Source organism: Triturus cristatus, chromosome 2_1 (genome assembly GCF_964204655.1).
Source record: "Triturus cristatus chromosome 2_1, aTriCri1.1, whole genome shotgun sequence".
NCBI lineage: Eukaryota > Metazoa > Chordata > Amphibia > Caudata > Salamandridae > Triturus > Triturus cristatus.
In genome coordinates, this window is record NC_140581.1 from 1,074,899,675 (window position 1) to 1,074,923,109 (window position 23,435).

General features: G+C 43.3%; 1 protein-coding gene across 1 annotated transcript in view; it reads left to right on the forward strand.

The window, feature by feature from the left end:
- LOC146866378 (alcohol dehydrogenase 1-like) overlaps positions 1–23,435 on the forward strand; it is a 151,093-nt gene that overhangs the window by 50,912 nt on the left and 76,746 nt on the right. The window contains exon 4 of the mRNA XM_085636225.1: positions 15,535–15,622. Coding sequence (XP_085492351.1) covers positions 15,535–15,622 — 88 coding nt within the window. The remainder of the gene's footprint in view (positions 1–15,534; positions 15,623–23,435) is intronic.

Genomic DNA, 23,435 nt, shown 5'->3' on the forward strand with positions numbered 1-23,435 from the left:
TACCAAGCCAAGAATGCATTTATTTGAGGGGAGTATGTATGTATGTATCATAGACTTGTATAGCGCAAGAAACTGTCACCCTACGGGTATCCTGGCGCTGTGACTTAACAAGGTGGCACCGGCAAAACAGATAGCCTATTTGCGGATTTAAAGAGCTCATTTTACTCATCTCTAGGGAAGAGCCAGGTCTTTAAGCTTCTTCTGAATGGAAGTAGAGAATTAATTTGTCTAATATTCGTGGGCAGATCATTCCAGAGACGTGAGGCTGCTACACCGAATGCTCTGCCACCCATCCTGGTCTTCTTAAATCTAGTGGTGGTTATCAGACTTGCACTGGAAGAACGAAGATCTCTCCCAGGATTCTACTAGGTGACTTTCTCCTGCATGGGCAGTGGGCCCAGACCATGCACTGCTCTAAACACAATACAGAGAGATTTGAATTGGATTCTCTCCTTGATGGGTAGCCAATGTAGGTCCTTTAGAGCTGCTGTCGTTGAAGACTTGCGCTGCCTGTTTAACACCAGTTTCGCTGCTATGTACTGGATTCTCTGCAGCTTCTGTAATACTGATTGTGGTGCTCCCAGGTACAGAGAGTTGCAGTAGCCCAGTCTACTCAAAATTATACTCCTCACTACAAGAGGTCTAGTGGCACTAGGTAGTAGTGGGAGAATCTGGCGTAGCGCTCTTAACAAGGAGAAGCAAATACTACCCGTTTTATTGACTTGTGACTACATTTGAAGGTTATCATCCACTAAAACCCCCAGGTGGCATACTGTTTCTTACTGCAACCAGTGGTTTGTCCATAGGGGTGAGTCTGAACTCCAGCGGCAGATGCTGAGACATTTTGGCCGTGGAACAGTACACAACCTCCGTTTTCCTCCATTAAATTGTAGGGAGTTTGTCCCGAGCCAATTGGAGGTCTGTTGCATACACTCCTGAAATGTATCTAAGCAGCCCCACCTTGAAACTATGCCCCTGAGTTTTATAAATCACAACTAAGACCTCCGCATGGTTAGCCGTGTACTGTAGGTATAATGCTATATTAAGTCAGTCAGTCAAAGAAATTCATTGGAAGCAAACACAGGCTTCAACTCCCGGAACCCATTTGATTGCCAAATTAAAGCCCAGGGTCCATGTCAAGAACATACTGTGAGTACAGTAATTGGCGTGCCCTGTTGTATTTACAGTACTGTGAGTTATGCACCTAAACCATTTGTACACATGCTTGCGATGTGATAAGAATGGACGCGCATACTACATTTTCATTCTTTAGTGCTCATTTTAAGAAACTGCCTAATTGAGAAATAAACGCTGTCATTTTTCTGTTCTCATGATTTCACTGGATCACTTTGTTCATGAAATGACCCTAGGTTAGAACCCTTTCCTGGGAATGGCCAGTGGAATATAATAGAGTATACCATCTCACCATGACTGTCTGTATGAGATGAAGTTCTCTGTTATTTCCGTGTCCCACAGAGACTTTCTACAGTCACAATTGAATCCTTTAAGATCAGAGCCCTTGGTTGACAGGAAAACCCTAAACCAATCCTGCAGTAGGATCCTGGGGCTGCTTGAGCAGGCAAGATAAGCCACATTCCATAGAGCTATAGCAGATATGTCCCACACTGCTAGAAAGCATATGTCATACATTGATTCTTCCAATCAATGTTCACAAATTAACTAGATTTTCAATGTGTATTGCAATGTTGTAAAGATGTATTTTTAGTGGGTTGCTAACTCATGGGCAACTTAATGTCTAATTCTATGATTAGGGACTTGTATCTGTGTTCTTAATATAATTCAACTTTCCTTTAAGATTATAAGGACATTTTACATTCTCTATCAGGACTGGAGGCGAGGATTATGTATGTTCAAAGTTTACTTACCACTAAAGAGGCTATGTGCACAATGGGTCTACAATAAAACCTCAACTGTGGAATCAGAGGTCCACTCTACAGCATTTGTTAGGTCCTCAAGCCTCACACCGACAGAAAAGACCTTAGACTCCTTGGCGCCTCTTGTGGAATGTGGTCCTAAACATATTGGTATCTGTGCGAGCCTACGGCATTCCCCATCAAACCCATCTGTCAATGGTACAGGGTGATACCACTTTGAAAGGTTTCAGAATTGAAATAAGAAGTTGACGCTCACCCATTGGCCTAACCTCATCATTCATAGTCTCATATGCCTTCAAGTGTTCCACTATATCAGTGCTTTCTGAACCTTTTAGAACCACGGCCCAATTTTTAGAATGACAAATGTTCGTAACACACCTAGCTTTAATGGACATGAGGCGCATGAATTTATGATGTAACTAAAGCATTGAGTGGCAGCACACTGTCAGTTACAGGCAGCATATTTTTCTTTGAAATAGGTGCTTAATTTGCATGGACATTAAGTTTTACTGATAAACTATATTGTGCACAAGTAATAATGAATGGAAATCGGGTTTCAGTGAATTTTGTATCATGTCTAAATCACCAAGTAAAGTGTTTTGATTTGTTTTAAACCTGTTAAAATATTTGTTGCCATCACACATCAGAAAGGCAAAACTATGTCATTCTTCTTTGCATTCGTAACTTCTGAATGTGTAGACATCATTTACAAGTATTTACATTTTGTGGTATGTTACAAAAAAATTAAATCATACAGCCTTTCCTTTCACACTCCCTGTACCCCAGCAAGATTGTCACACAATTTATTTTTTGATTAGACTTTCGCGACTCACCAAAAACCGTCTCGACCAAGGGTTTGAGAAACGCTTCACTACACACAACTTGGGACCATCATGAAAGGCAGGGTAAACCTGTAAGCTATACCTTGGAGGGCCAGTTCAGAGAGAACGTTCAGAATGGCAACAATGCTTGACCCCACAGGAAACAAGTGTCAGTGCATACACCAATCCATCCATTGTTTCCAATCCAATCTATAACTTTTGGTGGTGCTTTCTGCCCATGATTTATGGATAAGCTCTTGAGCCTGTTCCGAAAGTCCTGGGATTTTCCATCTTACCCTGTAATCCTCCATGCCATCAGTTGCAGGTTGCCCTCCATTACCCGGTGATATGGCAATCCCTCTGGATTCTTCAAAATTAGAGGAAAGTGGGGTAGTTAAATTGGAGAATCCCAAGAAAGTTACAGAAGAACTGGAAACCAAACCAGAGATCTCCATATTGGTGCGACGTGCACCACATCCGCTTTTTGGGTCTTTTCTGAGCTGAGGTTCTCGTAATCATGGCAAGGGGGGAAAGTGTACCTATTCTCATGATGAAAACCCTGTAAAATGGCATCTGTTGCCACCATGTCTGGATCCGGTCTCCAGCTGAAGTATTTGGGAATTTGATGTTCCAGGCAAGATACAAAGAAATTCACTGCGAATGGACCCCAGATCTTGTTTAGTTTGTTGAACATTCTTGAGTCTAGCTTCCACATGCTTCAGGTCTTGAGATACCTCGAGTTCCAATCCACCACTTTGTTGGCTGTGCTCTGGAGGTGTTCTGCTGTCACCAAGACTTGGTTGGATAGGCAAAATTGTCAAAACTCCTTCTGTGAGGGTCAAATGCCCCTAAATCAGCAGATCTTAACCTTTCTACTGCTGTGGACCACCATTTAATAATCACTGGAACCCAGGGACCGCAATTGAATCATTACTGGATTCGATGGACCCCCACTGAGTCAAATATTGGAAGGCGGGGACCCCAACTAAGCATTTTTGATGAAATCATTTCTTAATTTACAAACAAATAGAAAAAGAATAAAAGATTTAACTTTAGTAGCAAGGTTGAAGCTTATCTAAATTCAATTGAGGCCACTGATCATCCATACTATATTCTGTTTGATGCATCTGCGCTGCTCCCACAAATTACTTTGAGGATGCTAACTTTATTTTTAGCTTCCAATTTCAAATTCCTTCTGATTTACAGAACATGTTAAAAAATTAAATTTTACATTGTGCCTCTTTATTTATTTACTCTTTATTTATCTGTTAATATTTTTTAATTTTCTAAGCAGTCACTGAACTCCGGAGAAGGATTTGTGGTCCTCCAGGGTCCCTGAACCACAGGATAATGGCCACCGCCCTAGATGATTTATATAGCTCACTGCTGAGATATTGTCGATCTTGAAGAAGACACAACATTGGGATCTCGCCTTGGTCCAGCACTTGAATATGAAGAATCTGGCCAGGAGCTCCAGACTGTTGATGTATAATCTGTAGCTCCTAGTCCAACCAGCTTCCTTCTGTAGCTGGTTGTCAACATATGGCACCCCATCCAGATGGAAGGCATCCTGACTCAACAATGATGTTGGGGTCTCATCCAAAAATGGCTCTCCCGTTCCATACCTCCATGTGGCTGATTTTTTCTTTGGTGTCCTCTGAGAGTGGAACCTGTTTTAAATAAGTAAGATCCTTCCTTAAGTGTGAGACTTTGAGATGTTGCAGGGTACTGCAATGCAGTGGGTCAGGGAAGACCGCTTGGATTGAAGAAGATAGTAACCCCACTACTCTGGCCAGCTGCCTCAGGAATGATTTTGGCTTGGCAAGAGTTCTCCTTAGTTTTTAGTGAATCTTGGCCATCTTTTTATTTGGGAGGCTCAGCGTGACCCATACAGAATCTATCGCAAACCGAAGGAGATGATTGTTAGGCAGGGAGTCATTCAGGATTTCTTGTTGTTGATGAAAAACCACAAAACCCTCGATGAGAGAGATCGTAGTTGCCAAGTGGGTCTTAAATAACTCCTGGGATTGGTCCATGATGAGGATGTTCTCCAGGAAACCGGTCAGGCGGATGCTCTTTGTTCTGAAGAATTCCATTGCTGGTTTGAGAACCTTCGAAAAGCACCATGGTGACAGCGAAAGGCTAAATGGAAGGGTCATGAACTCAAATACTTGTTGTCTCTAGATGAAATGGAGGAATGTGTGGTGAGGCTTGTATATAGGGATCCAAAGGTAAGGTAGATCAAAACGAACAAGCCAATCCCCGCGGTGAAGGTTATCTCGAAGATGGATGCTCTGCATCTTGAAGTGGCGTATACCAGCAACCCAATAAAGTTTTGCAAGTTTATCACTGGAAGCTTTTGTCCTTCTTCTCCAAAAGGTAGTTATTCCTGAAAAAAACTCTGGGATGTAGGAAGGAGCTTGCAATGGCATTGTTATGCCTCCAGATCTGACACTTCTTGGTTGATGCACCAGGATTGTACCTCAGAAAACACTAGGGGAAGGGGTGGGACAGCCTAGAAGGGTGACCCTTAGAAATCTATGTGGCATCCCATGACCATCTCAATAACCCATATATCCGAGGTTATGTGTCTTCAGTTGGGGGGCATCATGCAGTGATTTGTTACTTTGGTTGAAATGGCATAGTTTCATTTCCTAGGAAGATTATCGCCTTTTGCACCCACTCGGAAAGAGTTTCTGGGTAGGTCAGAGAACCAGATTGTTTGACTTCTGCCATGCGTAAAATCTTTTTTGATGAACCCGCCATATCTGATAGATTGTCTTGGCCGGACTGCCAGGAGCAGTCAATGTCTTTTTTTGAGGTCCTTCATATATTTAGCTAAGAAGGTGGCCATTTTTGCATCGATCTCAGGTGCGAGACGCACTTTCCTTTCCAAGGAAGGATGGCAGCATTCTGCTCGGAGTCTATTACCAACCTCTTTGTCTAGAGATTTGTGAATGTGGTCCTCAACATAGGCGGCCACTTTATCTGTAGGCACCTATTCTGTGGAGTGGCATTTGTCATTCAGGTGCAGCATATCGGAGAAAAAGGGGTCAACAGAGGTGTCCTGATTAGAGGTGGAGCTAGGAGTGTCAGTTTTAGGTCACCAAGGCCTGACACACTCTTTGTCGCCATCAGAGACAAGTGGCGAATCAGTCTTAACATATCTTGGGAAAGGAGGGTCTCCAGAAAAAGGGTCAGGATGTTCCTGGTATTGTCCCCTGGGACATTTCAACCTCTCTCTGAGCAGAAAAGTGGTCTGCCTTGGTGTCTCTAAGTACCTAGAAGGTCCAGGTTGGTCTTCTCTCCAAGGGGGGGGGGATCTATGTGGCTGGCCACCAACTCAAGGAGGCTCTTCTCGAGGGTGTCAGTATTGTGAATAAAGAGTTAAATTCACAAATTGAGGCTGTCACAGGAAATAATTGCAATAAATGTGTAATACACTGTCTATGTAAAAATATCAGGTGTTGTGACATTTAACAAAAAGAAAAGTTGTTTTTCTTGATAACATGTGGCAGGAGAATCCTTCCTGCATGGCGTGCAAAAGCTGATAAAGTGGTGAGACAAGTTATGCAGAAAGTCAGAGTTGTCTGATTAGATGTTGGAGGAAGTAGTCCATTGAACATCCAGTTAATCTCTTTCCTCAGTCCCCTTCTCAATGCTGAAAAAGAACTTTCAAGTAGTAAATATCATTTGTGTTTTCTTGGCTTGTAACCTTGACCCCAACATGATAGGATTGTTTTGAAAAACATTTTGGCATAGAGTTAAATGTGTGAACCTTGAACAATTAGAGCAAGATGTTTAAACTGAAGATTCCTAGTTTCATTAAGCCCTTGTTTAAAATATAAAGTGTTTGAACTAAGTTCTAAAACTTCATTTTATGTATATTTAAGTTTGATAAGGACCTGCAAGTGCATATTTGTTTTGTGAACATTATTTGGTTGGAGTTTAGTTTTAGGAGGTGGCAAAGGCCATAAATCTTGACATCTGGAGAAAGACTGTCTGAACTTGCAGATGAACTTTGTTTGATTTGTGAAAGGATTGCAAGTGATAAACCATGGCATTTGGAAGGACACTGAATGAACCTAAAGTTTTTGGAGATTTATTTTGAAATGTTCTTTGTTGACTCTTGGCAATTTCAGTGTGAGGAGAGAATTATTTATTTAACAGACTTTGTGTTCAGAACCTATTATTTTCTTTCAGGTATTCTTGGCACACAAGTGGGTGTAAACACACGTATTGACAATTTGAGTGTATTCAATTATATTCACACATTTGAAGGGTGTGTTTAGTTTGCTGATTGCCATTTTTGATTAATACAAAAGAGAAGAGATAGCTGAGAAAATATATATAAATCAGCAGCTATAGCAATTTAACAATCATACACTTTAGTAAAATACAGTTTTTTTACATTTAGATTTTTACTTAAGAGAGACTAGAAAATCAGCATTCCAGTGAGACATACATATAAACCTGCTGTTTTATTTCTCTTCCAAATCCCCCCCTCCCCGGGACTTTACTGTGCCAACAATGAGTTCCTTTTGGACAGTGTATTCTGGTAGGGCAAGTTGGAAAGTACTGTAGAGGTTGTGGCATCCCTACAAGACAGGTACATCTGAACTGTGACACAGGGGTGGCAAAGCTGTGGACAGAGCTTTTTGTACAGAGGTGTCTACCTCCTCTGCAAAATGTACATCCCATGAAACAGATTCAACCTCCTTCCCTTGAAAATAAGTTTTGGGGCTCCTGCTAAGTGTATGAATGGAGACTGGCTTCAGCCTCTGTATAAATTATATATTTACACACACACACACACACACACATACACACACAAACATATATCCCCAGAGGGTCGTTAATTTTATCACTGATGACAAGGGTGATTTTAATTAGGGAATTGAAAGGGGTCATTGCATTGTGCATAGTTTATTGAATAGGGTTGAGCATGGGCAACCTTCGTCTCAATTACAGACCCAGGTTAAGGCATCAAGCACCGGGCTTAATGGGGGCTGTGCCCCTGACTGATGTTCTCCCACCAGCATGAAGACAACCTCAAGCAGTTATAACCTTGTGAGTGGGAGACACACATCGAACTGTTCACTGAACAGAGCGCGGAGTCGCCAAGTTTGAAACGTAGAGACTTGCAAAGTGCGGTGAGGTAATTATTTTTTTGAAGGGAAGGAGCACTCTAACAGTAGGAGGACCACTGACGGCATGCACAGCCCCCTTTGGAGCACAACAACAGCCAAGGGATTTGGGAGACCCGGTTCCGTGTTCAGAACCTAGAAGGGAAAAAAAGAGTCATACATAAACACTGTACACTATGTGAGGAATTTGATCAATTTAAGGCAATATCTTGAGAGGGTGAAGAGAGATATTCATCTGCTGCTGGAGCACCTAAGAAAGAGGGAGGGACAGGAAGCATACAAAGCTCTCCAGGGGGTAATTCACCAAAGTTTTATGGGAAAGGTAGCTATTAACGGTTTTGTTTCTGATGGCTGCTGGAGAAAATAAAGAAGAAGCATAATCCTCGTCTCCGGTCCTGACAAAGAATACAAAATTATCCCACTGGACTCATACTACTCACTTGTAAGAAATTGAGCTATTGATGAGGGAAGTGGAAGCTCCACTTAGGCAACAACCACAATCCTTGCCAGGGTGAACCTTAAAAGTCACAAAATTAACCTGTGCTTAACCCTTTAGGAGCTTGGCACAAAAACGGTCAGGCTTAACTTAGAGGCAAAGTGTAAAGTATTTATGTGGCACACAAGAAAAATCGCAAACAAATTTAGAAAAACAGGATACATTTCATTAAATTAAATGAGATCAAAACAACAAAATCAAATCAGTAGAATCGGACATACTGTATTTCAAAGTTTTAAGTAAGGATAGCACATAAAAGCACAAAGCACCTCGTGGTCATATGGTCGTGCTAGCCCGAGGGGAAGTCACAAGTTCAGGATGGCTGCGATGGAGCGTCGGCCGGACACAGAGACCAGGCTAGTCCACAGAAAAAGTTGCCTTCTCAAAGTCGTGAGTTCTTTTTGTGCTAGAGAGGCACCGTCACGCAAAAAGAAGACGGGGGGCGCATGCTGTCATTGCTGTAGCACAAAGATTCAGTCAAGTGTCCCGGACGGTCATTGCTGGAGTTTCGTGTTGGCAGCCGCATAGGGCTGTTATTACTGTAGCACGAAGTGCATATCTCCAGGGTCAGTAGTAGCTGGCGGTCGCTGTGGCGCAAAGAGTCACATTCACCGGAGCTGCGAGTTGGCGTCGACATGGGTGGCAGGATCTTCCATTAACAGGTCCGTTCATGATTGCGAAGAACCCAACACTATAGGATTCCTCCTTACTTCACAGGAGGAGCTCAACGGATGCCAGCACAGAGTGTAGGACCTGAGGAGGCACCTCACGGGGATCAGGAACTTACTACAGCAGAGACCAGCAGGGCTGAGGCAGGCCCAATACAGCAGGTCAGCTGATCAGTTGCAGGGAGGCCTCTGGAGCTGTATGTGTCCCTGTAGCTCAGAACAGAAGGTAAGCTAAACAACCCTTGGAGTCACTCAGGTTAGCCTGGGATGAAGGGTAGCAGGTCCAGTCCTACTTCAGAGGGAGCAGGCAGCAGAACAGTCCTCAGTTAAACAAGGCAGGCTTCATACAGCAGGTCAGTCGTCCCGGGAACAAGGCAGTCCTTCTTCTGTTGCCCACAGGTCCAGGAGTGTACCAAGAGTGGGTCAGAAATTCTACTATTTTTTTGTGGTGCATAACCTCAGTGGGGTTTGTCCTCCATTGCCCATGGTTACTGTACTGAATTCCACACTAACCTTCCAATCTCCCACTGCACTTTCACAAGCTGAAAAGGAATGTCTTGCACTCTAGGTGGAAGAGGTAAAAGCAATACTCCTCAAGTGTGCAACAGAAACAGTCCCTACATGCCAGCAGAAACAATTGTATTGTTTTGCAGCATATATATAGTGCCCACTGCAATGGGTGTTCTTGTGTGTAGTTCCTCATTCCAAAGAGAGATAAAATGTTGTGGCAACGCCCACAAACCGAGACCATTCAACCAGTATGTTATCTTCAAGAACTTCAAAATGAACAAATTGCAGGACATAATTCCACTGCTATGAATAGGCGATTACATGCCAACACTCACCATCAAGGATGCCAACTTTCGCAATAAGTAAATCATCAGTACCGAACGTTCCGTTGTAAGTGGAAAACATTACCAATCCAAAGACTTGCCTTTTGGGGTCACAACAGTGCCACAATTATATACAAAGTTACATAATATCTAGCTTTGGTAGTGACAGACTTGCTTCACATGCACATTTATGAGTATGGATACCTAGGCATGGCTCAACTTATTGTCTTGCTCACACAGAGCAGACATTTGTCTTTGTGCATTGATTAGGATTCACCATCCATGCTAAAACATCTCTACTGTGTCCATGTAGACCAAGGGGCCACTCTCCACTAAGTGACATGCAAGTCCTAATCCAGCCAGCAGCAAGTGATGGTTTTCTCTTTTTCTAGGCATCATGTCCCACGGCAGTAAGATTGATAATAAAACTGTCAGGAATTATGGCATCCTGCATTGAGTTGGTTCAAAATGCACAATTATTTATGCACCCGGTACAGGAATGCCTTGCCAGGCAATTGTCGCAAGTGACTGGGAGGATCTAGTGTTAGTGCAGCAAAAGCTACAGTAGTGAAATGAGAACACTGGACAGATTTTTTCCTTGACTCATAGTTGCATGTGACCATCAAGATAGACCCATCCTTTACAGGCTGTGGTACCCGCATGAATAGCCTCACCAATCAAGATTAGTGGTCCCGATAGGAAATGTTTATATACATCAATTTTTGGGAGCTGAAGGCAGTTTGGCTAATGTTATGACCATTTCAAACAAAACTTCACACCAAGGTGGTAAGACTGTGAACAGAGAGTGTGACCTCTGTGTACTACATACAATAACAGAGGTTCACACATTTAGCCCCAGCTATCCAGGGGAGTGTCAGAAATCTTGCATTGGTGATTCCAACACTGCATTGATGGAGCAATAGCTGGAAGTGTTGAATGAATTTGCCCAATCTCATCAGAAGGAGTCATCAGCAAAATCACAAGTGCAAATGTTCAACATGTACTTTCATTGTTAGGAGACTCCGATTGTAGATCTGTTCTCTGCTCAAATATATGTAAGATACGAAAACTTTGCATGCAAGTATGCACACCAACGGTCTCTGTGAAATGCATTATGGATAGACTGGTCTGGGATATTTGCTTACGTTTTTACCAAATCACTCAATCTGTCAATTTGGCACCTGAGGGCTTGGAATTTGGGTATCTACAGCTGTGCCATGAATGTATACCAATACAAGAACATGTAATGCAGTTAAATGGAAAATGTAAATTATTATGTAACTCACAATTTAGACACTCTGGCACTAATAGTTGAAAACATTGGGTCTGATTTAGATTTCGGCGGATGAGTTACTACGTCACAATGGTGGCGGATATCCCATCCACCGAAATATAAATCTCATAGGATATTATGGGATTTATATTTCGGCGGACGGGATATCCATCACCGTTGTGATGGATTAACCTGTCCGTCGAAATCTAAATCAGGCCCATTGTCTTTTACCTTCTGTATTTTGCAGAAACAGGCTTGGACTACACTTATGTGTGTGTACATCTAATACCAATTGCTGAAAACCTTTAAACCGGACATTTCTTTCTGGGTTTGAAATCCCTGTCAAGGGGTTTTAGGGAGGGGTTTAGAACTGTAATACTTCTTGCAATCCCCACAGCTCATTCTTGGGACCAAAATATAGTCAGTCTTGACTAGCCTAGTCTGCAGCACTTTTGAAGCTATTCCTTTCCAGTTCTTCCGAGTTCCTCTCCTAAATAGTGAGCTTTCTGCTCATGATCATTTCCCCCTGAAGTGACAGTGAACTCAAAGCTCTCTCGGCGGAGGAATTATTTGTACAGATCCACAAGAATTAAGCAGTATAATGTACACATCCTCTTTATTTACCCAAGGTTGTATCCTCATTCCAAGTCAGCAAGTCTATTGATTTACCATGTTTTTTTCTCCTAAAGCTATAATCTCCCACAGAAAGGTCTTTGCACAATTTAGATGTCAGGAGGGCTACCATGTAATATTTAATTTGTGTTCGAGCTATTGGAAAAAACAATCAGTTTTTTGTAGCATTTGCCCAATCACATCTCAGCAGTCCTTTGTGAAAAGCCACCCTGCCCAGACAGATTGTTAGGTGCATTCAGCTGTGCTATGCCAAACTCAAATGCACACAGCACAGTACTTGTACAGAACACATTTCAAGCACAAAAAGGACCCAATGTGGCATTCCTAAAAAACATCTGTTTGACCTGGCCATTTCTTCAGGGTTAGCCCCAAACCTTTTGCCCTCCTCCTCCCTTTTTTCCTGACCTTTTTGTTGGCTTTAGGACTCTTCGCACTTTACCACTGCTAACCAGTGCTAAAGTACATGTGTTCACTCCCCTAAATCTGGTATGATTGGTTTACACCTGATTGGCAAATTTATTTACTTGTAAGTCCCTAGTAAAGACGTATATCATATACCCAGGGCCTGTAAATTAAATGCTATTAGTGGACCTGCAGTGTCTGATTGTGACATGCACAGAAGTAACCTTTCAAACCTGTCTCAGGCCTGCCACTGCAGGGCCTGTGTGTGCAGTTAATTGCCACTTTGGCTTGCCATTTAAACTCCCCTTTTATTAAACATAGGTCACCCCTAAGGTAGACCCTTAGGTAGCCCCATGGGCAGGCTGCTGTATAAGTAACAGGTAGGACATGTACTTTTATGTTTTGCATGTCCAGGTAGTGGCAAAAAGCCTATTTCATTTTTCACTACTTTGAGGCCTACTCCTTTCATAGGCTAGGATTGGGAATTCCCTTATATACTTTTAAGTGGTAATTCCTCATAAGAAAGGAGTAGTGTTGCCATGTTTGCTATTTTACAATGGAAGTTATAAATCCTACTTACTGGTGAAGTTGGATTGCACATGACTATTTTAAAATACCACTTTTGGAAAGTGGGCATTTTTCTGTGCTTAGAACTCTTTGTGCCTGGCAGCCTGTCTCCAATGCACATCTGAGCTGAGTGACAGCTATACTTTGTGCAATCTCTCTATACAGCTACAGCACAGGAAGGGCTGGGTGTAACAGGGGAAAAAATCATCTGCATTCATCTGCATACAGAGAGTCTTCCTGGGCAGGAAGAGATAGAAGTGGTCACACTTAAATCTGAATAGGTTGTGTCCTGCCCTCACACAAAGGGTTGAGCTACCCCCTCCTAATAGTCTGGAGCCAGGGCTGGGCGGAAAGGGATCTTTTTGCACTTCAGAGGGCTCCTTTGAAGTCACCCCTACATCAAAGGCATTTTTGAGTATCAGTACTAGGGCTCTGACTCCATCTAATCAGACCCTGTGTGGGACTTGTAACCAAACACTTCTGGCTCTACATCTGCATATTGCCAGGAGAACTGCTGTGCTGCCAGGAGGGACTGCCACTTTGCTAACTGCTTTGCTGTGTTGGTGTGCTGCCTGCTGAGAGCTGGGCTGCAGAATGGACTGCTATTCTGTAACTTGCCTCGATGTGCTGGCCTGGTGCCGACTGCCTTTTCTGTGCCCCATAAGTGTTCTACAAGGGCTTGTTGGCTTGCCCCCTGTTATTTGGGATCTCAGGGCCATCTAAGATCCCATCTGCCTGCCCCTGCAGTGTGACTCTACAGCTGCTGAGTCTGGCAGTGGGGCTGTGGTATGATCAGCGTGTGACTGATCAACCAGTTGCCTGAGTATTACTACAGCGCTGGTGTTTTAATCAGGACCGAGCGTCCTGGGTTGCCAAATTGACGCTGCAACGCCAAAGAAGGACTTTCTACCTTATCCCCTATGCGTTGGGGAAGATCACTGAAGTGGTGGTGTTTTCTAGGGACCGACGTGTACCTCTCCTGACTCACGCCACACAGGCAGTGCGTGCCGAGCCAACAGCGCTTCCCTTCTGCCTCGTGCAGCACCCCTGACTCACGCTGCATGGACAGTGTGCACCCCGGCTGGTGTGGTGAGAAATCACCACAGTGGGAGAGCTGCCGCAGCACATCTCAGCGCAGCTCTTCTATGGTACATTGCTCAGCAACCAGGGTGGGTCAGGCACACGAGGTCTATCACAAGGTCTATCTGCCCGGCTCTGTCTGGAGCAGCTGCGTGTGTAACAAGCCAAGAAAGGCTGGACTTTGACGCCGCTTGGCCCATTTCTGTTGTCCACGAACACTCCTGCAGCCATCATCCCCCAGCACCGTTCAAGTGTGGCCCCTGGCCAGTGAATCCCTTCAGGATGGGCCCATCCCCCCAAAGTGTACTGTGGGTGAGTGGGCCCAGGGGGGCAGGGACGCCGTCCCATGCTCCTCTGAGGGCTGCTCTGTGTTGTTGTCAAAGAATTGCCAGAACTTGGGAGAAAGTTATTTTTTCTGCATTCTAGGATGAGACAACTGTGGAGGACCCAGATGGATGCGTGGGACCGCCTTCAGAGACTGGAAAGATATAAGAGAAGCAAATGCATTTCGGTGATCCTGATGTTTCCATTCTGCATCGTATGTGATAACTGACAAAGTACTTATGTGAGATTTCACAGAGTTACCGTAAAGTATCTAAAAGGAGCACAGGTGCTTCTGTGTCCTAAGTTTTCATTATGCAATCATTGTGAGATTTTCTCTAAACCTTCATTATTTGCAAAGTACTTATTTGATTCATGTCGTTTTGGCCATAATAGAGCAATCAGGTTTTTATAATCCTGTGTGGAGTCTCTTTTTTTGTGTTACTGCGTGAGTGTGTTGCACAAATGCTTTACACATTGCTTGTGCAGATAAGTCTGCCTCTTTTGTGCCAAGCAATCAGAGGTTGCATGCAGGTTATCTTTGGTGTGTATCTGTCTTACCCTGTCTAGAGTGGTGGATTCTGCCTGGCTTGGGTGCACACCTTAAGCAACCACAAACCCCACTTCTAACAACATCCCACTGACAGACATATGTAAACCAGCTACTAGGTCTCTGATTCGCAAATTTGCATTGCGTGTGTTGATGTCTGCAGTAAAATGTCAGCAAATCTTTGGAAACAGTTTGCACCACCTGTATTTCACTGCCGTTTCATTCCTCACTGTACGTAGAATCAATAATGTTTCATATTTATATCACACCATCTTATGCTAATGGCAGAAGCATAATCTGAGGTGGTCTGTGTCCTGAAGCATTGTACATTTCAGAGAGTTACTATAAATCCCCTCGAAACCAAAAACACTTCAACAAAGACAAAAAAAAAGAATATATTCAGAGCCCAAAACTTGATGGCAACAGTGTGCACAGCATGTGACTGACAGCACTACAAACTACAAATCGATTGTTACAAGTAAGTAACTTTTTCCTTTTTGCTGTGGCATTTTTTTACTTGTAAAAACTGACTACCCTGCTCATTCCTGGAAAGCTGTGATCGCTGAAGATTCCTTTTAGTACACCAGATTTGTTTATATTATTAAAAAAAGTAGATTTATTGGAAGTACACCTGAAAGTGTAAATTTACAATTTTATTTGAAAATACAGACCTGGCTCCTGATCCCAAACTGAGGCCAGCTTTACACAAAACCACACTCATATTGCACGCACATTGTTGCTCTTCGCTCGAGCTCCACTGATATATTTGACACTCTGGAAGGTGTTTATTGATTTCCGTTCTAATAACAAACCGGGTATGGTAAAATATGGTATCCTTTTGTTTTTAGGCGACCAAGTTATCCCACTCTTTGTTCCTCAGTGTGGAGAATGTCGATGCTGCAAAAGTCCAAAGACCAACATGTGTGTGAAGACAAAGTGCGTTTCCTTTTATTATAACACTTTAACAGCGTGTATACATGTCATTTTGTTAAACTGTAATTTAGATCAATGTACTTCCATAACTGCATCATATTTTGTGTGCAAATCTTGCGAGCCTTTACCATGAATTACTCGACCCACATTTACAGCTATATTCCTTCCTGCCCTAAAAATATTGCATATTTCTCATGTCAAGGACAGGAGCCAATGTGTATGCAGTTTGTGGATGGGAAGGGGAAGGGGACTACACCCATACTTAATTAGAGATGAGGTTATGGAGTTTATCTACAAGGAAACATGTTTTCCACGTCAAAGAAACATAACAGGCAAGCATTGACAAAGCCAAATGTTCTGACATTGGCCTTTTCCTTTAACAATGATTTTTAGGTCTCGCCTGACCCAGCGCATGCGCTGGTCTGGCGAGACTTATTGAGAGGGCTCCAAAAAGTGCTGCCAGCCTAGAGGTACAGTGCATGTGCGCGGGCGCGCGCGTCGCGCTTTACCGTGATTACTTTCACTTTTGTGGCCGCGCGGCCGCTTTGATGTTTGATCGCGATAGCGATCACTTTCACTTTCGCGGCCGCACGGCCGCTTGTTATGCTTTTGTTTAGTTTAACTATCAGTCATAAAGCAGCTTTTAAACGCATTTTTAATTGCTTTTTCTTTATGTCTCCTGTTTAAAGTATACAGTGATAAAAGGGAAAAATGCGGGCTTTTGGTGATTTTCTTTATTTTCGTATCATCCAGGATATTAAGATACTGGTCATGATGCAAGGTGGCACCCCTAGCCTCATCATGTGTTGTGGCTCTTCAGTCTGTGTTTTTTCACCTCGCCCACCTGGCCAAAATATAATGGCCCTAGTTTTTGTCAATGTTACTGGCTCTGTAAGTTTAAAAATGATTAATTTACCAAACATTTCTCTAAAATATAGTCCAATGAGACTAACTAAATCTGTTTCATGAAAAGGTACGTTCCGGGAAAGTGGGACACTTTTTTGGGACTGACCGGGCCTAATAGTGATCCCAACCCGACCCTGTCTATGGCCCTTTTCTCAGTCTGTTACTCTTGCATGCCCTATAAATATTTAACTTAAAAACATTCCAGCCCTGTCAGGAGTAGACCGCCAGAGGAGTAGTACGGGTACAGACCCTAATAGTTTGCCGTACTGGACGTCATCCTACACGGCGCTCGTATGTCCTACGTCTTCTGCGTCACTGTGTGTTAACTCTTAATGAACTTTCTTGTGTGGCGTGAAATGCAAACTGACTCACATTTAGGCATTCGACACCTACTCTCGACGTTTTAAAGCTGAATTGAAAGTGTCCCTGAGAAACCTTTTCAAGAGAAGCGCGAAAAGCGTGACTTTCGCGGTTTCCTTAAGGCCCGAATGACATCTCTGATATTGCTTATTATAAACCTTTTAAATTTGTATTTATATATTACTGAACCTACTGTAGAAACAGGCAACTCCCGCTCTGCTCAACAATCTGACTTTGACAAAATTCCAGAGCGGGTTTATTTCACTCTCTTATCATTCCATAATCAGCCTCACTGTGTTTTGTGTCCATGTTGTTAAATTTCCGAATCAATGTTGTTCTTGGTTCCTTACTGTAGGAATTATGAGAGAGAGAGAATATTCATGCACTCCTGTACAGAATTTGTGCATTCTCCAAAACTCAAGAGGATGGACTGCACTGCAGAAAAGAATACGGAAATAATAAATTAAATTAAATAAGGTAGACTACTTTGCTCAGGATCACAAGATTTGGTCAAGTAAGGGAGATGGGATTCAGGGGCTGGTCTCATGATAGTGCATCTCAGCCAGTAGTGTACATGGGATGAGTGGGTGAACTGTGCGCACATGGTTGAGTTGAAGGGACCAGGTCAGTAGATGTTCTTCTGGCGCACCATTCTGATGGCCACTGCCTCTATGACCAAAATGCTTTTATTTTTAATGATTATATGTAAAATATACTCTATCAGATTTTGTCAGATTAACATTTCTGACTTGCTCACATAAGTACCACGCCTCTCTTGAAGATGTACATATATACTTGCTAATGTACACAAATCCTTGCAAAGGATGTCGTGAGTTCCCCCTTTACCTTTTCATTCACCTAAATAGTTGCCATGTGTGTTCTAACTTTCAGAATTTGTCCATGACAGTAGCACAGAGACGTACAGTGCTTCAGATATGTCATATAAGAAGGTGACAACACATACACGTGCTTTGCGGATGATCATTCCATTCTCAAGGTTTCTTTCATGCTTCTCCTATCTTGTTCCCTCCTTCCCGCTCTCTACTGGTCCCTCTATAACGTCTGTGCTATGCACCCTCAGTGCTTTGAGGCATAAGCGAGCTGGGCAGCTGCTCGTGGTGCCTGCGCACTGAGGGGCACTTGTAACTTAAGTCAAAAGAGCCTTTGTGAAAGCAACCATAAGAGACAACTGCTTCGATGGATCCTCTCTTATTCCACCTCAAACGTCTTCTATCTCCCCAAGCAATTGTGTATCAAGTGTGCCAAGGCCCCCAGTGCAAACAACAACAAGCATTGGCATAGCCAATAAGTCTCGCCTTTGGGACCTTATAAGTGTTTAGCCATGCAACAGTTGCATAACTAAATACTTATAAGGTCCCAAAAGCGAGACCTATTGGCTATGCCAATGCTTGTTTTGTTTCGTGTTGGTTTTTGCAAACTTTATTGTTGGTGATGCTGGTCCCCCATCAATTAAAAAAACACACTGTCCGAAAAAGCACGTTACCATCGTTGTCTCTGATACTTAAGGAAACTACTTTGTTTGTGCTCTTTGTGAAAGGACAGAATGCCATGACTGAGAGGGAAGTCAGCCAATGGATGCAGTGGGTTGACCAACTGCCCTATGCCTTATGTTATAGGCAGCAGAAGAAAAATCTGAAACACATTAACATGCCACTGGATGAAGAAGGCTGTCTAAAAGCTCCCATAAAATGTTTTTAAAATATGTCTGCCACAGTGTCATTATGCACATGTGTGCATGCATGGTGAGGCAAGCGCATGTGTACATAATCACGCTGGAGCGGGCCATACAGTAAAAAAAATGCCTGCCATGAATATGTGATCATGCAGGGCCTTGCCATTTTTTAGGTTTTTTTGTTTTAGCTAGTATTGAGCACCAGCAATAACCTTTTATGCCTGGCCTACAGACAGCTGTAGGTGCCTCGCCAGCCATATATTTTCCCCCAAAATCATAACAAAAATACAATCATGAATAGGAAAGTTCAGTTCACCCTGTTTTGCCATTTGGTGAAAATGTGTCCTTCCTGCAGGGTCACCTCGGATTTATTGCCTTTTGTCTGATACCTATTTTGTTTTGGCTGTAAAACTCTGTGCACCCCTGCTAACTAGTCTTAAAGTGCCATCAATGTCACATTTAATTTACATGTGAGTCCCTAGTACAATGGTACTACCTGTACCCAGGGCCAGTAAATTAAATACTAGTGGGCTGCAGCACTCCTTGTGCCACCCATTGCAGTAGCCCCTCTAAAGCATTTCTCCAGATCTGCCACTACAGACTGGGTATCCAGTTTTAAACTGCCAATCCGACCTAGGTAAATAAACCTTTTGCCAGGCCTATTCTTTCCTTTTAATACTTATAAATCACCCCTCAATTAGGCCTTTAAAAAAGCCATGTGGCAGGCTATCTGGATTTTCTCGGTAGGACATGTATATTTAATGTTTACATGTCCTGGCAGTGAAAACCCTCAGAAATCATTTTTCACTGTGGCAAGGCTGGCTCTTTCATAGGTTAGCACTGACCTACACTATTATATTTAATAAAAGCGAAATTCGTTTGGAAATAGCTAAAAAAAATAGTTCAAGGACTCGTTTTAATAGTATTTTAAAATCCTATTTACCGGTTAAGTTGAGTTTATTGTACTGTTTTGGAAATGACACTTTAAGGAAGCTGTCTTTATTCTGTCCAAAAACAAAAGGCTTTCCTGCCAGTGTTCAGCTGTCGCCTGACCCCTGATGGCTCCCCTGTGGGGAGATGCGTATTGTTCCCAAACAGTGGACAAAGGGCTCTGGGTGATGGGAGAGGGTCTCCTCCCTTGACAGAATGGCTTGGGGGCTGTGCCCAGACCCTTCCTGAGTATTAAAGGATGCCTGCACAGTCAATGATAGATTAAGTTCATACCTAGGCCTTCCTCTCTAACCAGTGAGAGGGAAGGAACCGACCAGAGCTTGTTCAAGGGGTGGACAACGGATTGCCTTCCACCCATAGGCTGGTATTGAGAAGAGATGTGGATCCCACATGCCTTTCCTCAGAACACTTCTGTACCTGCGAAGAATCAAAAGAAGGACTGTCCTGCTGCCTGAAGAACCTGAAGGAGGACTGGACAGGTTTGGCTTGAACTCAGGACCCCAGATGTGGCTCCAAGGGTCAGTTGGCTGACCTCCTACTCTGATCTGCGGGGACACAACAAGCTTCCAGAGGCCTCTGTCCCTGCAACTGCCCAGGTGACCAGTTCCAACTGGACCTGCCCTGGACCTTGCAGCTGGAGTGAGTCCTAACCCCCGAGTGGTGCTCTCTACATCATAGACCCTTGGCTAGTGTACTCCTCCTGTCCTCAATCTGCAAGCAGTGGGACTTAAAATCTTCTTACCAACTTTCTGCCTGGAGAACCGACAGAGACCGAGATCTCCGTCAAAGCCTCAGCCATCGAATGGCGGTATACCTTAGTTTGCCAGTTTGCCCCACTGAAGGAGATCTGACTTCCAGGAAAGTTTCAAAGTCCAAACATTGAGGGCTTCACCAGAACCGACGCCGAGCTGCATCCGACCAATGTCAAACCCTTCTTGGGTACAGAATTTGGGGCCCAATTACGAGTGTAGTGGCCGTAAGACGCCGCACTCCCACTGGCAGTGGTCCGTCCGCCGCATTACAACTTTAAAAATCGTTGCTGGAGGACAACCGGCTGTGCCAGGGAACAGTTGTTCCGTGGCGGTGGCGGAGCTGCACCACAATGCAATATGCTCAGCGGGACTTGTTTTTTTGGCCTTCCTCTTTTACCGTGAGGGTTCCAGGTTAGGGCTTGCCTGGTGGTGTTTGATGCAGGCTTGCAGAGAGAGTGACCTATCCAGTCCCGCGTCTTTGCATGATTTCTTCATGAGCAGAGAGTTGGAAAGTCTGCTGCCATAGGTCTTCGTTGCTAATGGTGATGGCCAATGGATTTGGAGGATTTTCCTCTGACAGGTGTTTATGAGGGTCTGGACTTTGTGGGTGGTGGTCACTGTTGTCCTCCAAGTTTCTTATCCTTGTAGAAAGACAAATTTTACGTGGGTGTAAAAAAGCCTCAGCTTGGTTTGCAGCGTTAGGTCCTTGGAACTCCAGATCTTCTTTAGCTGAATGAAAGCAACCCTTGCTTTGCCGATTCTTGCCTTGACGTCGGTATATGTGTCACCTGCTTCTCTTTGACACTCCACAGGTAGGTGAAGGCCTCAACCTCGCCTGCAAGACTGACTGCAGTTGTGCTGTCCTAGAAATAAAACCGTAGAACTCTTGCCTGGGAAAACTAAGAGATAGCTAAGATCCCCTGGAATTTAGGAAGACAGTAAAGACTTGGCTGTACCCCAACAAATGAAATGCCTAGCACAAAACAGTATAGGACACGATCTAATCCATAAGCAACAATCCGTCACCTACACAAAGATGGATGGTAGAAACATATGAAAGTGTTTATTGCTCTCACACCCTCTTTGCTCCTCTCCAATGCATAAGTGCAGCTATAAGTACGCAGAAACACATGAAGAGCACCTTATAATTATTATGGCCTACACCACGGCATTTTCCCTTTATGCCACCCTATGAATATATTCTGTAAGAAAATGGGTTATTAGTTGAGGACGATGTGAGTCCTAGCCAAGTAATAAGTTCAAAATCCTGTTAGGTCCAACACATAAATTCTATTAAATACAACCTGAGCTGAACGCCTGTTAGTTATGGCACAGAGTAAACAAGTTTGCCTTAAGGAAAAGTGTGTAAAATATGTAGCGGTACCAAAATAAATAAATGGTCACAACACCATACAATAACAATTCCTCACCCAATTTCTAAAAATAGACAACATTTTAATAAATAAAAGGAGACCAAAATTAATATCATCCAATAATGGGAACCAGAGATATGATTTTTTTTTTTTAAATGTTAGGGCAAAAAGCATTAAAAAAAAGTAAAACATCAATCAGAAGTGACTATTCATGGTGAAACCGGAGTCGAGGCGTAATTTCAGGCCAACTGTGAAGGAGCAGAGGCTGAATAACTCATGCGATCGTCCCTTTAACTTCTGACGTAGTTTCCGAAATGGAAGTCAAAAACCTCCAACAGGTCGGGGCTACAGGTAGTGTCCAGAAAAGTTCTCTCAGAGCCTGATAGCCATTAGAGGAGGTCCCTCCGAAGCTGTTGACTTTCTTGGAAAAGCTCTAAGTGGGAAAATTCAGAGCTTGTGGCTGCAGAAGTCCTCTCATCTGGCAGATACTTTTTAGTATATAATCTACAAGGGGGGGGGGAGCTAGAAGAAGCAGTCATCCATTCTTCTTCCTGTATGTATCTCGAATCAAAAGGGAATGGATCACTTGTAACTGAAGAATGGGTTCTTTGACCGTTAATTTAACCGTCAATACCTAAATAGGTATTATGAGAACCCTCAATCACGTATCTTAGGTGGTATAGCGGTTTATCTTGATTCTCCGCTTTATTTATACGTGTCAGCATTATCATTGGGTCTCTTGTGTACAATGCTTCCTCCACCGGGAGGGAAGCACTAATTTTTCAGTAGTGATCAGAGATATTTGTGCAAAAAAGTGATATGGTGACGGTAAAAGTGTCTTACTCACACTGCCCTCAAAAAAGATATTTATTCTGGCCAGTGTGTGAGGAGACTTTAAAAAAAATAAAAGTACCAGTGCAATAGGTCAAATAATGTAACCAAAGCACTTATTAGTGTCCAGATCAAAAAAAGGTCGACATGTTTCTGCCCTTCAAGTGCCCCAGAAGCGGGTCTTTGGGCGTTCTTCAGGACCTAGTGATTGTGAGAACCGGTAATGCCCAGTTCTAAAAAAGGGGGTTTATGATTGTCTTCATAAACACGAGGTCTAACAGTACCTCAAGGTTAGTGTTAACCTACAAACAAAAAGACAAGTGGAATTGAAAAGAGACAAACAATGATACGGGTACTCTACTAAGTACTGGTAAAGCAGATAATTTGTAAAAATGGCAATTCTTTATAATACTGTAAGGCAATCTATAAAAATGGGCGAGTCTTTATTGTACCATGAAAATTTGACCATAGGGAGTGTGGGGGGGGGTTGGATAATATTTCTGTTTTAGTGATTAGTTAGTATATATAGGAGGGTTCCTTCATCTAAACTATCGTTGTTGCGGTAATATTATCTTAGCCATGGGAGTAATGTTCAAACAAAGCATCAAATCATAGTTCTCTCGTGAGGTATCGCTAATCTTAAGAGCGATAGTGTGCGTTCTTATCCGGCTAAACCCCTCAGTGATTGGTGTCTTTAAAAAAAAGAGAAACGGTTGCGAGGTTACCTTAACGCAGGTCCGTATTACGGCTGCCGCGTTGCCACCGTAAGCGCGTAGCCTGTTTAGTAAAGAAGCGGGGAAAAGGAGAAGAGGAGGGGGGGGGTTGGGGGGTGGGGTGGGAAAAGGGAAAGAGGGGTTGGCAGGGTGGAAAATACCGTTAGATAATTGTTTCCAACGAAGTTGGTTGCCGTGGAGAGGATTCTTCCTTGTGGATCCTACCTCCTCTGCGAA